Source organism: Aspergillus alliaceus, assembly GCF_009176365.1.
Source record: "Aspergillus alliaceus strain CBS 536.65 unplaced genomic scaffold BDW43scaffold_72, whole genome shotgun sequence".
In the NCBI taxonomy this organism is placed as follows: domain Eukaryota; kingdom Fungi; phylum Ascomycota; class Eurotiomycetes; order Eurotiales; family Aspergillaceae; genus Aspergillus; species Aspergillus alliaceus.
This window is the reverse complement of record NW_022474755.1, coordinates 139,071-151,905: the sequence shown is the minus strand read 5'-3', so window position 1 is coordinate 151,905 and position 12,835 is coordinate 139,071. Positions and strand designations below refer to the sequence as shown.

Genomic DNA, 12,835 nt, shown 5'->3' with positions numbered 1-12,835 from the left:
GACGACGTTAATGAACACCAAATGAGCACTGAACGCTATGTCAATACTCATATTACAGAATGAACTCCCTAAATGATAGTAAGATCCCTTGCCCTCCCATATCCATTATACCCAACCCCTCTCAGGTTCCACTGTGAATGCTCCTGCTGCACATTCCCGCCCCGATCAAACGCCCGACTAAGAACCTCTTTCCCAGCGCCCCTTTCAACCCTAACCCTGACCCTCCACAAAACCCAACACCATTTCCTCTCCACAGAAGAACCCTCAATCTCAGCATCCATCCATGCCTGCCCTCCATCCACCGAAACCTGGACCCGCGTAACCGGGCCATCAGCCCCATGGGGCACCGCATACCCCTTCACCTCCAGCGTCCCCGATCCAGACAGATGAACCGTATCTCCATCGCCCGGCACCCCCACCACCGAATTAATAGGCATATCGCACATCGCAGGGGTCCGGTCCCAAAATGGCTCAGCTGAGGCACTATCTACAGCCTCCGGCGGCAGTACCTTGTAGTCATGCCGTTGATAGAAATTCGACGACTCAGTATCCTGCACAGTGATCCGATCAAGCCACTTAACCCACCTGGCACCCGCCACACCGGGGAGAACAACCCGGACCGGATACCCATGGTTTGGCGTCAGAGGCGAACCGTTCATCTGCCGTTGATTTGGTCAGCTGTGCTGCAAACTCAACCCTATCTCAAATGTAGGAGTAACTCACCTCTAAAGCAAGAATAACATCCATATCCTCATCCAAGCACCTCTCTACCTCCACACTACTCCCAAACCAATCGTCCTCTTGGCACTGTACCGCATAGCACGAGAACGCGACATACAGGCCCTGACATGAGTCTTGGGTCAACCCGGCCCGATGGAGCACGTCCCTTAATCTTGGGCCTTTCCAGGTGCAGTTCATCACAGCCGCATCGCCCCAGTCGATGCCTTCGACTTCTTTGAGTAGTGTGCGCATTGTATGACGCCGGTTGCCGGCGCATTCTAGGGCGCAGTTTACTTCGTGCTGGGGAAAGTCGGTTTGGAGTTGGTGAACGGAGAGGGAGAGGGGGTTGGGAACTTGGCCGTCTATTTGGACGGTGTGGGTGTCTGCCGCGAGGTGGGGGATTGGGCCATGGTTGCGGTCATAAGAGATATTCTCTGGAGTGAAGAAGCTTTGTCGTTTAGCATCATACATCATAATCTCAGACGTATACATAGAGGAGATTACCTCGAGACAAGTGTCTGGACCGGTGGTTCCCGGTTCAAGGGGTTTTGGACGGAATATTCTGTGTACTTTGTTGGGTTATTACCATGATAATGGTGGGTATTGTGTATCAAAACATACTGTGTCGGTCATTTTCTTTGATCTAGGTGCTGATTTACATAGAGATGGAGGTTTGAAGATGTTCAAAGTTGGTGGTCGTTCCTCTGACGTCATCCCTATATGCAACTATATCTGTATCTTTTATACACTTTACGACAAGGTTGTAATATATTCGTCTTCTTGGGTCTCTCTCGACATTTCAACCTAATTCAGCTTGATTGCTCGATTCAAACAATGAGGGCCATATTTTCCATGCCGCTAATCAACATATCCGGTAATACTAGCCGCCCGGATGCACTGAGGGTTGCCTGAACTGTATGGGGGATAATTAAGAAAATTCTCAGTCTTCTCCGGCTGTTCCCTTTGTTTGGATATCAGTTTAAGGCTGGATAGAAAGGAAAACAGTAGGCTCTATCCCATCGACGTCACAAGGATCGGGATCGAGGAGGACATGGCTATAACTGAGCTCGGTCCCCACACTATCAACCAACAGTTGTGAGCGAAGGTTGGTGGAGTGGGAACTAGGCATGGTAGTACAACAACAAGAGAGAAGAGGTATGCCTTCGGCAATTTGTGCCAGAGCTCCCTGTGCAGGTTCGCTCGGTGTTTTAAAGTGTGATTGAAGGCATCCCTGTGTACAGGAGCTAGATCATCCATGGCAACCTAGTTTAATGTTGACATGACTCTGGGTAAGGTGTCAAGATTGCTTCTGTTGTTACGCAAGAGTGGAAAATGTCGAGGAACTATCTAATGCGGGGTAAGACATAAGTGGCCCTAGGTAGATTTATAAATGTGAAAGAAGCCCTGAGATATCGGTTTTCCTCTTTACTATAGACTAACTGTTAGTTATAGAGATATACCTTAGCTCCTGTCGATCGAGTATTCGTGCATCCAGCATATGCTGTCCTATTCTTCTGTTGCTCTATGATTATTTATACTCCATAGGCTGAGCTAAGCTTACGTACTAGTTAATAGACATAACCTGATTATAATGCTCGTTTTTCTCTCTTCATGTAAGTACATCATAACATAGTTGTTCTACCCTAAGAAGGCATCACGTTATGTCCTTAGCTGGAGGGCTGTTCAAAACAGTGATGGATATCGTATGACCGAAACCATTGACTCTGGGGATTTGATTAAAAACACCGAAAAGATTTAATAGAAGTAACTGGAAAACATAAAACAGTAAAAAAATTACTGATGAGGTGCTATTCAATTGGAAATTTGCTCGTGACTAAACGGCAGGTGGTAGATCGCGTATCTTTTCGCTGCTATACCTTGTGGTCTCACAAGGAAACACGACGCTGGATATAAGAATAACTCATTCAAAAAAGAAAATATTTAAGAGGAGGGTAGAAGCTACTATCATCTTAATCGTGACTGTCATAGTCATCGTTATACTTCAAAGCGCAGAAGTATCCACGACTAGCGTACCAGTCTCCGCAGGGGCGCTTTTAACAGCCGAAGCGACAACATCGGCAATTTCCTGATTGTCAAGCCTCATTGTGATCTTTGTAGGACATGAATTCGGACTCATTGAATGAGAAGTCTGGCCCTGCGTCTGCTGGAGCATCTTCATTAAAATAAAGTAACCTGTCACCTGCGTAACGGAAGGTGAGTTGAGAAATCCCCATAGCGCTCGACTTGCAGTAGCCACGGGATGGGCCTCTGGCAGGGAATTGATGTATGATAGAGCACATCGAAGAAAAAAGAAAATGAAAAATATGGCTCTGCCGGTGGCTCTGCCGGAATAGACCTGGCTGACACTGTGGTCGAAGGAGGCCGTGGGCATTGGTGGATGCTTTATGCTTGTACATACTCAGTGGCTACTCTTAGAAACCAGGGTCACAGATGTCGCAGTTGGTTATCGAGTGGAGACAAGGTTGCGCCTGATACTTGCGCCTTTAACTATTGCTAGGGAAAATTCTACCATCTATCAGACTCGGCTTTCCGTAGAAGTAAAATTCCCGTCATCCGCCTTTTAATAGCCCCAAAGTCTAACCACTCCACCGTGAGGCAGACGTTGTTCTAATATACTGTATCTTTAGGTTCTAGGCCACCATCTATAAGAAGGCCCTTGGATAAGTTGAATTGGTAGCGACGGATTGAGCCTCTTATGCTGGGTCTTGCGATGTCAGCAATATGGGTGTCAATAAGCCCGTGAATGGCCTTCTGCCCAGTATCGGAATTTATGGTTTGAAACTGCACCACCCGTTGACATTTGGGGAGAGTAAGAGACACAGAGTACATACAGTTATTGCGACGAGCCCACTCGGATCTCCCAATAGCTCAATATTGTGAATGCTGTTGTTCTGGTTAAGCTCTATAGATCGCGGGGTTTGGGATCCGGTTACATCGCCTATATCCCGGAAGGTACCAGATTGATATGGGAGTCTCAGCCCGCGGCTGAAGGTAGAGTGGGGAAAATCCCAAGCGTTATTAAATGCCCAGACGAGATACGACAGTACATTTATAGCAAGATTGGATGAAATATGCCGGAGAATTATGGCTAGAAGGTCTGCTTACCAGTTGCTCTAGACGACTCAAACCGCAGAATAATATGTTCATCCATTGATAATGGGCTGTCACTGGGGCACGTTTTAGTCCTTACCAACGTGGATATTGATACTTGAGTAAGACGACCAAGATATGTCGCACCCGAAGACAAGACATCCTTCGATATAAGTTTTGTTATTCCAATGACATATTCTCTTTCTTCAAGTGGGAAGGACTCTCCTTCGAAACCCACTGTCCAAAGACTGCTGGGCGCCGTGATCAATAATAATCAATCCAAAGACCGGAAATCTCACTAGAACGGTGGGGACGGCACTGGCCGCGTTTAGAAAAAGAAAGATTTCTGACTCCATTCAGGGCCGCAGATGTATATGCCGTGTACACGTTTGATCTTTCCTGTATCAGACCTGAGTCTGAAGGCAAGGCCAATTCTGCAGAAGTAGAGAAAGTAGATTCTGGCCAAAGCTTAGTATCATGATGCATACACGGCCTACGTTCTAGCTTTCGCACTGCAAATGAAAGGTCTCAAACTCGGAGTTGCTAGCCTTGACAAACACCGGTTATAGTGGGCTCCTACTGTAGGGTCGGGTTGAAAACTCACTGCTAAAAGGGCTGCGAACCCTGTTATCCCCTGGCCTTCCAGAGCTTGCAGCTTTTGGATGGTGCATTCGACGTTCGGCTTCGTCAGAGAAAATCAGGCTGGACGTTAGGTGTTGGAGGCAAAGGTTAGTCCAATGCTTGTTTTGAAGTTTGTCTAGCGTAAAAACAGCAACATTCCTATGACTTGTGTGGGTCTAACAGTGAAAATATCAGATTCATTTGAGGAGAAAGATTTACTAACATACACGAAAAGGAATACGTACAGAGGCTCATCTGTACGTCCGACAAGGAACCTGAAAGCCTCGCAGTCTTTCTTGACTACTCTTTACACAACCTAAACCTCACTTTCTTAGTTCATAGACAGACAGTAACACCCAGGGAGCTATTCTACTCTTAACTAGCCCTAAAATCACTGTTGTGTGTGTCTATTGTATTAGAACTAGCCTTGAAACGATTAGTGGCGGCACGCTCTATAATCCCCCGAATCATGGATATAATCTCAGCTTGATCGGTATCCCACTCGAGATAGCAGGATATGTACTATACAATTAGCCTAATTTTCACTATCTACCATGGTCCTGGACTCTTACCCGTGCATCATCACCTAGGCGGATAAACCCCCAAAGATCCCCATCTGTAGCAATCCCGTAAATGACAGTGTCAGCGTGACGAGCTATCCTTCGCCCATGATGCATCATGGCTGGATACCATAAGTCAGCAGATACAAAGCCAGCCTGTATCCCACATTTACCTGCATATATCAATGTTTTAGAAAAGTCAACCTCCCCGAGCGGTTCGACAAGCACCACGAGACCCGCTTCCTCTTGTTCCCGACCTCCAAACCATAGTGTATAATTAGCCATTCCAGATACTAGAAAGCCCCTGCTGCTGAGTAGACATGGGAAGCTAATCTTCTCGTTGAAGCGAAAACAAAGCGACTCGTAAGAGATAGTAGGTTCGGCTGATACCCGCTCCTCCCACTTCATCTGAGCAAGTGTCATGAGAAGGATGGGACCGATCCGTGCGCTGTTCAGTGCAGCATTTGGCATTGCATATCCTGTTGCTAGTGCATGATCTTTGATTATGGACGCTTGATTCGCAAATTAGCTTTTGCAAAGACATATATGGGAGTACAGCTGTTTACTCACTGAGAGTGTCAGAAACGGGTGGTATCTCTGTTTCTTTCTTTGTCCATACTCTTTCTGCCCTTTGGACCTTGAATACTGTGTCGACGTCCTGGGGCCGAATGTCGGTTACCGGAACGATTTTATATTCGGCCCACGCCGGTTTCAATGCGTCATCAACTTCGGCGTTGAGGCTCTGAACTAGGTCTTCTGTTGGAGTGGTCTTCGTTCTACGTTGCAGTTTCTTGAGCCACATGATTTGTGTTGTGCTTGGTGCTCTATATAAGGTCGGAGATGTGGCTGGTTGGTGGTCGGCAGGCCAATAGTTGAGAGGGCACTTTTGAGGAGATACGGCGTGATAATCAAGATACAGGTCGAGAAACAACAGAAGTGTAAAATTTGGGAGAGTTAGTATAGAACAGAAAGGAAGACATTGAAGAGGAAGGAAGAGAAAATTATATAACTGATTACGCACATCAAGTACGTCAGGATTGTGGAAAGCATCCATTGAACCACATTTCCAAGGAAGCAATGACTATATTATGAACAGCATATACGAGATTTTCCATCGCAAATCCCGCTTCTTCTCAGACTACTACTTTCCGCAGCCAAAACACAGAAGTTTCAGAAAAGCTGCAGGTTATCATATTCATACACCAGGACGCTATGGAGGAGAGATGTGATGCTGCTGCTGCATCTATTCTAGAAGCCTTTGAACCTCCAAAATACCGTGAGTGGCTTAGCAAACGACCTTGCCATCTACGCCGGGGCAAAAAGGGCAGCATGCCTGATTACTTCAGCAAGTATTTTGTGTCTAAGGAGAGGACAACATCACTAATATAGGACAAGAGAGTTTGCTGGAGGACTATTACCTCTCTGTTTATCCCTTGCACCCGGAAATATCCAACACTCTACGGGTTCCAACCCGTGTCGATGCGGTTCTTGCCGCTGTAATATCCACCGAAAAGAAGCGACAACGAATCAAGCACCCTAAAACCTTCGAGTGTTTCAAACCACTTTACTTGGACTATGATCAGGATGTTACCATGCCTTACCTTCCATGGGGATCGGCCGATGTCAAATGTAGCGCCGACAATATACTATGGTATGGTAATCGAGAGGATCTACAGACCAACTTGATTATTTCTCGAAAGAAAGGTGCCAATGCAGATGATGATTGGAAACCACCTGCAGCTCTATGTAAGTTTCGTCGACTTATATTGAAAGACTCCCAACTGTTGTCTAACACATGGCACATGCACTATCGCAGCTTTCGTTCACTACGCTAGGAAACGGTCTGGCAAGAACGTTAAAATCTATGCTATTGTCACTGATAGCTACCGATGGGAATTCATGCGTCTCAGCAAATATGGCGTGGTAAGAGGTTTCTCACTAGCCCTTTATGTGTATCTAGGATCACTAACTATTTGCGGAAGTTTTCCAAGTTGACATTATATTGGACACTCGAGCAGCAGGATGAAATCATATGCCAGGTTCGCAAGATTGTGCGTCAGGCATGCCGCCTCAATAGGAAAAAGCCTAGTCACCACTGGGGGATAGAAAACGCGCTAAAGAGGAGTGTATCTGACATGTCTAGATGTAAGATCTCGAACAGGCAGAATACAGGCGCTGAAATGAATGATTCTATAAGATGCCGATTTACAGCTGGATAATGAGTTGGAGATAGACCAGCATACTAATTGCTACTATAACTATGTGAATTAAATATATGGGTAGTCATTTGAACGATTCTGACCGAAGGCTATGGCCCTTGATCTTGAGTAATTTGCTATGCACTTAAAGCCACATGCGTATTCGACGGCATAACCCTCATCTTGTAGACTTGTATGCTCTTGTCCTCATCAGGACGAACAATGAGGACAGATATTTATACTGAATAAGCGGCTTCTGGTATCTTTCAAACCACTAACACGGACAGTTGCATCCTAGCTTGCCGATCCTCACCCAAAGAGCAAATATGAACCCTGCTTAGCTTCACACTATCTTCATTTTGGCCCACGCTGCATCCTCACCATCGACTCGTTGCCCGCAAGAGCGTCCTGATCTCGAAAGCTAGACTTGATGGTTTCCTTTCATCACAAGGACATGGACGGCACCCATCTCGTCGTCTCTGCCCTTACAAATTGATAGTTACATGACAACAGGCCTTGCTAGCTCTGAGAACCTTTGCCACTGGTCACTCTATTTGGATCGGCGCTACATAGCATTCTCTCACCACGTCTTGTTAAATGGATATGCTAGCGGAAACAGACGGGACAGCCCCAGCTACCGCGTCGATGTGCACTCGCATGTCGCACCAGATACCTGAGAGAATGCATTGCAATCAGCAGGTTCCCGGTCCAGAATGGGTCTCTGTATACGGATGCTTCTCAGTGCCGGATTGGATGCTGGTATCTCACCTAGCTAATATGTCCACTCTGGGTATCAACCACTCAACCGTCAGTGCCAGTGCCAGTGCCCCAGGAGTATATTTCTTGAGTAATACATGAATAAACAAAGCCTTACGATGGCAATGTCATGTAGGTTGCCAGACTAGGATTGAAAAAAAGCTGAGGTATTATCAGTTCCAAGAGATTAGGGATGCGCTTCTGTATATCCGGTTTCATTCTGGGCAATTAATTTACTCGCCTAACGAATGTTAACTTGTTAAGAAACAATTCTTTTTGAACCAATCATAAGGACCTTAGTATTGGAAGACTGGAGCTTTACGGCATAATATCTCACTGTACTTGCAACTAATACACCCGCAGTAGGACAGATGACAGTAAAAATTGACAAACAGAAGTATCCAGTATACACAGGCAGCGATAAGACTGTCAAAGAAAGCCAAAAAGAGTGTTTCCATCTCTCACTTAAGGCATAATACCAAAGTTGCGCAAATTACGCGATAACCCTCCTAGCCGATCCTCACTTTCCCGAACATTCTCCATCTCATCCCTATACTCCACACCTTTGGTCGAATACATAAATGTAAACTCAATGATACATGATATCAGAGTCACAAAGCTGCCGCATGGTGTCAGATATCATTACTACCTTGAATCGAAACTGGGAATACTTACAATGCAATAAAACTGAACGCTTCTGCAACATACTTGCGGCTACAAACAGTTTCGCCGTTCCATAGAACGACTCGACAACCGATATGGTTGAACTCGCGGGCTAGTAAAATGAAGGCTGTGAGCCAGCTACAAGCAGGAGTATTAGCACCAGTTAGGTAAAGTCTGAAAAGGAACTACTAGACTAACAGGTAGGAGAATGCCACGTCGAAAATCAGTACAGGAAGGAAATGACCCTTCCGGCGTCTTGTGATACAGCTTATTGTCAAGGCGATGGCATATATTGCCGGTGTCAGAACAGCCTGATGGATTGTTAAATTGGCAACTCCTATTGAAACAAGGGAATTGTCTCACAATCACTAGGGAATATATTACTGTCGTGGATTTGGTGTCCTGAACGGCCCACGCTGCGATTCCGAGCACGACGACTGCACTACTGCATTGCACTATGTGGATCAAAAGGGAGAGAACACTGAGAGCGTCATTTGTCACTCTACTACTTGCCATTTTGGATGACCGCGAAATATCCGGATTTATTACAAGGGGTAATCGGTTTCGAGGGTGCATTCTTGCCTTCAAAGACCCGAGAAGTAGAAGTAGTGATGTCACACCGTGGAGTCTTGGCTTTTGTCATGACTCTATTGTTCTCTTCCGGGTTCGAATAATTAACACATTGCATCTATTGTTATTTTGAACCTTCCGTTTTTCGGACATTATTCGCAGTCAAAGATGTCAGGATGGTTCGGTATATTCTGAAATGTGGGATGGGAAGGGTGGGGGGGTTGGGGGGGGGTCCAGGGTGCCAGACCTCAATTTTGTTCAATGTATCATATTATTGAGATGGTCTGTTGTTTACCATCCTTATCCTCTAATCACGTTTTTATTATTATTTGTATATATATTCAAAGGAAAAAAGGATCTACTTAGGGTATTGCTTAGGTAGTGAGGCTTAATATCTCATTCAAGCCTTTGCCTTTGCTAAATACCTAAAGTGCCACTAACCCCAAAAGGACAACATAACCCTCTCCCCAAGTTGTGATCTCTTCCTTCGGTTGCTCCAGTCTGTGTTTCCAGTCTTGAAGGGGCTGGATACTGTGCTGAGGACGGCGAAGAAATGCCACCAGTTGGGGGTTGCGACCTGGTTTTTGAAGTTGTGCAGGCACCAAGAAGCATTTAACATGAATTCCAACACACTGCCGAGTGTCCTTAACTAAATACAATTACACTCTCAGATTCGTGCTGAGTAGTTTTAATGAGGAGCACCTGGCCTATTTCGCGTACAGGGTTTGTGAATTAGAAGATTAGTATAGGGCAAGGCTGCGGGATATCGAGTGAACCAGCCGGGAACTAGAGTAAGGCTAGTTTTTAACATATATTTCAGCATATTCAAAATGTTGCAGCATTCATATTATCTAACTGAAGAGAGAACTGATGCTGCTTTGATAATTTGTGAAAATATGCAAAAAGGCACATATCCATAAATCCCCAACGAACGTAAGATTTTTCACCTATGTACACTGCATGGGTATAAAAACAAAAGGCTATGACAGCAGTCACCGCGATTTTAGAGGCGGGATAGAGTGTGCCTACCACATATGTTAATGAAAAGTAAAGCATATTGAATCTCCACAACTTAGGATAGATACCTTTTCTCCAGTAGGCACAATTCTATTGATCTCGATGATTCCCTCAGCACTCCTTAATCCTGAATGTATCAAACTTGACATTTTCCAAGACAGGAATGTCCGCGCGACAGCCTGTGATGCGGAAGCTCTTCATTTTGCTTCCTTCTTTGCTTACGGGGTACTTCTTCCAGCTATACCCGCGGCCACCATTTTGGCCGAGGCCCTTGCCCTTGCAGCCGATGTCGTCAAAGAACTTGATCTCACATCCGTACATCTGGACGGTACAGAAATGAAAGTCGTGCACGCCCTTCCTCTGGATTTCGGAAGAGATTTCATGGCATCCATTCTCCGCCTCACGGCTGTAGAATGTTTCAGTCACAGGGTTACCGGCATTGACCTCGTTGCCATTGACCTGCAGAACCCAAGCGTTGGAGAGGGGAACAGTTGCAGCAGCAAGAACGGTGGCGATGGAGAGGAACTTCATGGTGACAAGTGTACCGCGCGTGATATTAGGGTTGTATTGGGAGGAGGAGGAGAAGGATTGTGGTTCTAGAGTAGAGATTGGATAGTTGGTAGAATTGGTGGTGTTCAGCTTGACTTTATATCTCTCTTCACATGTTCTTGTCTATGAATTGCGCTCTTCTTCAGTGTCAATCGCTGTTCTATATTTGGAAGAAATCCGATTTCCATATCCACACTTCGTGTGCAATCTCAGATACGAAAGACACGAGTCTCGGTTCGTGTTTGAGTGTAACAAGGGTGTAGATCACTGGAGACTACCAAGAATACACTGTGGGGACTTCGTAGCTAGTCAACAAGATCGAGATATGAACCTCAAGAGCGATCTCTCTTTCTACTATCAGTCCCTTATTCACTTTTTAAGATACCTGGCAGGGCAATCGAGTATTCTCAAGGATCTCTGAATTGAATTAACAAGTATCTGTGTAATTGTTCGAAGATAATCTATCTGTTCTGCAGGGAATGGGAGGTGAAGATCCATACCCGTATTAAGGACACTAACGTCGGTATCCATTTTATTCCCGTATTCGCGGGAATTATTAGACGGAGAGTTTTAAGGTACATGCCGATCACACCCTGCCGAGTCTTCTTTGCTAGATTACTGGGGATGAGTCAAACCAATCAGGATATAGATAGATGACTTACTGTGGTAATTGGGATATCTATACATCTAGGCAATGGACCCAGAAATATCCTCATGCTAGAGCTGGCTGTACACACTGCCCCTCTTATACAGGAGCTATATTTGCTAACCACATGTTAGTTTATCGCAGCCTGAGACTAGCTGCTTTTTTAGTATACATCCAAGGTTACATTATTTAATAGAGTAAATTGTATTCTTCGATGTTTTCTATATTATCAAGTTGCAGCAGGAAAGGATGGTCTGTCATGTGCCACACAAAACCCAATCATTGACCCCTCAGGTCAACGTCCCATAGGAGTTGAACACTCACTCCACCGTGCCAACAATGGAAACAACAGCAAAGAGCCACCCCGTGGGCCCAGAGCCGCCGATACGAATCTTGGTCCAAACCTTGACCCATTTGGTTCCAAGGAATGACAATTTTGAGCGGACCAATTTCATATTGAACCACATGTGCCAGCACCACTGGAAGTGCGATTTCGATGTTCTGAAGTTCCGCTGGGCCTCCTACAATGATCGACTTGGGTCTCAAGAACCAGCGCTGCTTTTTTACTCGTTGACTATGGTCAGTATCAGAATGATGATGATGTGCCTGTTCTGTGCTACGAGGGGGTGGGAGAGTCCCTGTAAGGCCCCTCTCAACCCAATAAGGCACTTGTTTAGTCGCAACTACAGCAACTAGCCAAAGGATCCAAAGATCCAAGCCAAGCTGAGGGGTGAGGTTTCTTTTACCAGGAAATGACGACGAAAGCATGAAACGCCTCCAATACGCAGGCTCATAAATCAAGACTATACAGTGATGAGAGTATTCTGCCTGAAGACTTCGGATATGAGGGGGAGCATCTGGGGGATTTAGAGTGGCTCAAGTTGCATGTCAAACCTAGATTATGGGGGAAGTTTGTGGCTATCGCCAATGCTTACAAGCCTCCCAGAGCTTCAAAAATTTAAGAGTAGCCTTCCTAATGATACCTTTTTTTTTAAATGCCCTAGAAGTGATTTCTTCGTTGTAGTGATCGAAATCAGGTCCAAGGAGAGCGGCATCTTATTCAAAACTGTGTGCAAGTCTTAGCCTCGTCGGCGATACACCAGAGGCTCCCACGGCAATTAACATGACATTGAAGACATTACTAGTCATCTACATATTGTATTCTCCTTGTGGGTATTGTACCACAATGGACAATGCCACATTGCTATTATTCCGCTTCATAAACTATGGGTCAATGACGAGAAGGCCCAATCTAATAGCCGATGTGCAACAACAAAGGATCAGACTACGTGAGAATCTTCTTGATGAGCCCCATACATATGGTACCAAGTGCATTGCAGATGTTTACGTGATTATCTAAACTGTGGAACAACGACAAACCCTTCTTACATGGTTAGTTCTTTTGGAGGGTTTCCCTTTATACT

General features: G+C 45.4%; 4 protein-coding genes across 4 annotated transcripts; 1 reads left to right on the top strand and 3 right to left on the bottom strand.

Annotated features, from left to right (window-relative positions):
• Nucleotides 1-68: 68 nt before the first annotated feature.
• Nucleotides 69-2,299, bottom strand: BDW43DRAFT_304233 (putative sulfite oxidase; the record flags this gene model as incomplete). Its single annotated transcript, XM_032045565.1, has 5 exons — nt 69-659; nt 724-1,168; nt 1,225-1,282; nt 1,801-1,841; nt 2,286-2,299. 5 exons carry the CDS (start codon nt 2,297-2,299, stop codon nt 69-71), a joined length of 1,149 nt encoding a protein of 382 aa, XP_031894862.1.
• Nucleotides 2,300-4,827: 2,528 nt separating this feature from the next.
• BDW43DRAFT_316329 (uncharacterized protein) lies at nt 4,828-5,814 on the bottom strand (the record flags this gene model as incomplete). The annotated part of the gene is made up of 4 exons (XM_032048272.1): nt 4,828-4,974; nt 5,025-5,134; nt 5,186-5,524; nt 5,583-5,814. The coding sequence occupies 4 exons, from the start codon at nt 5,812-5,814 to the stop codon at nt 4,828-4,830; spliced, it is 828 nt and encodes a 275-aa protein (XP_031894861.1).
• Nucleotides 5,815-6,224: 410 nt separating this feature from the next.
• BDW43DRAFT_316328 (uncharacterized protein) lies at nt 6,225-7,551 on the top strand (the record flags this gene model as incomplete). Its single annotated transcript, XM_032048271.1, has 5 exons — nt 6,225-6,288; nt 6,408-6,758; nt 6,829-6,935; nt 6,995-7,063; nt 7,498-7,551. The coding sequence occupies 5 exons, from the start codon at nt 6,225-6,227 to the stop codon at nt 7,549-7,551; spliced, it is 645 nt and encodes a 214-aa protein (XP_031894860.1).
• Nucleotides 7,552-10,327: 2,776 nt separating this feature from the next.
• On the bottom strand, nt 10,328-10,747 carry BDW43DRAFT_316327 (uncharacterized protein; the record flags this gene model as incomplete). Its single annotated transcript, XM_032048270.1, has 1 exon — nt 10,328-10,747. One exon carries the CDS (start codon nt 10,745-10,747, stop codon nt 10,328-10,330), a length of 420 nt encoding a protein of 139 aa, XP_031894859.1.
• Nucleotides 10,748-12,835: the final 2,088 nt, after the last annotated feature.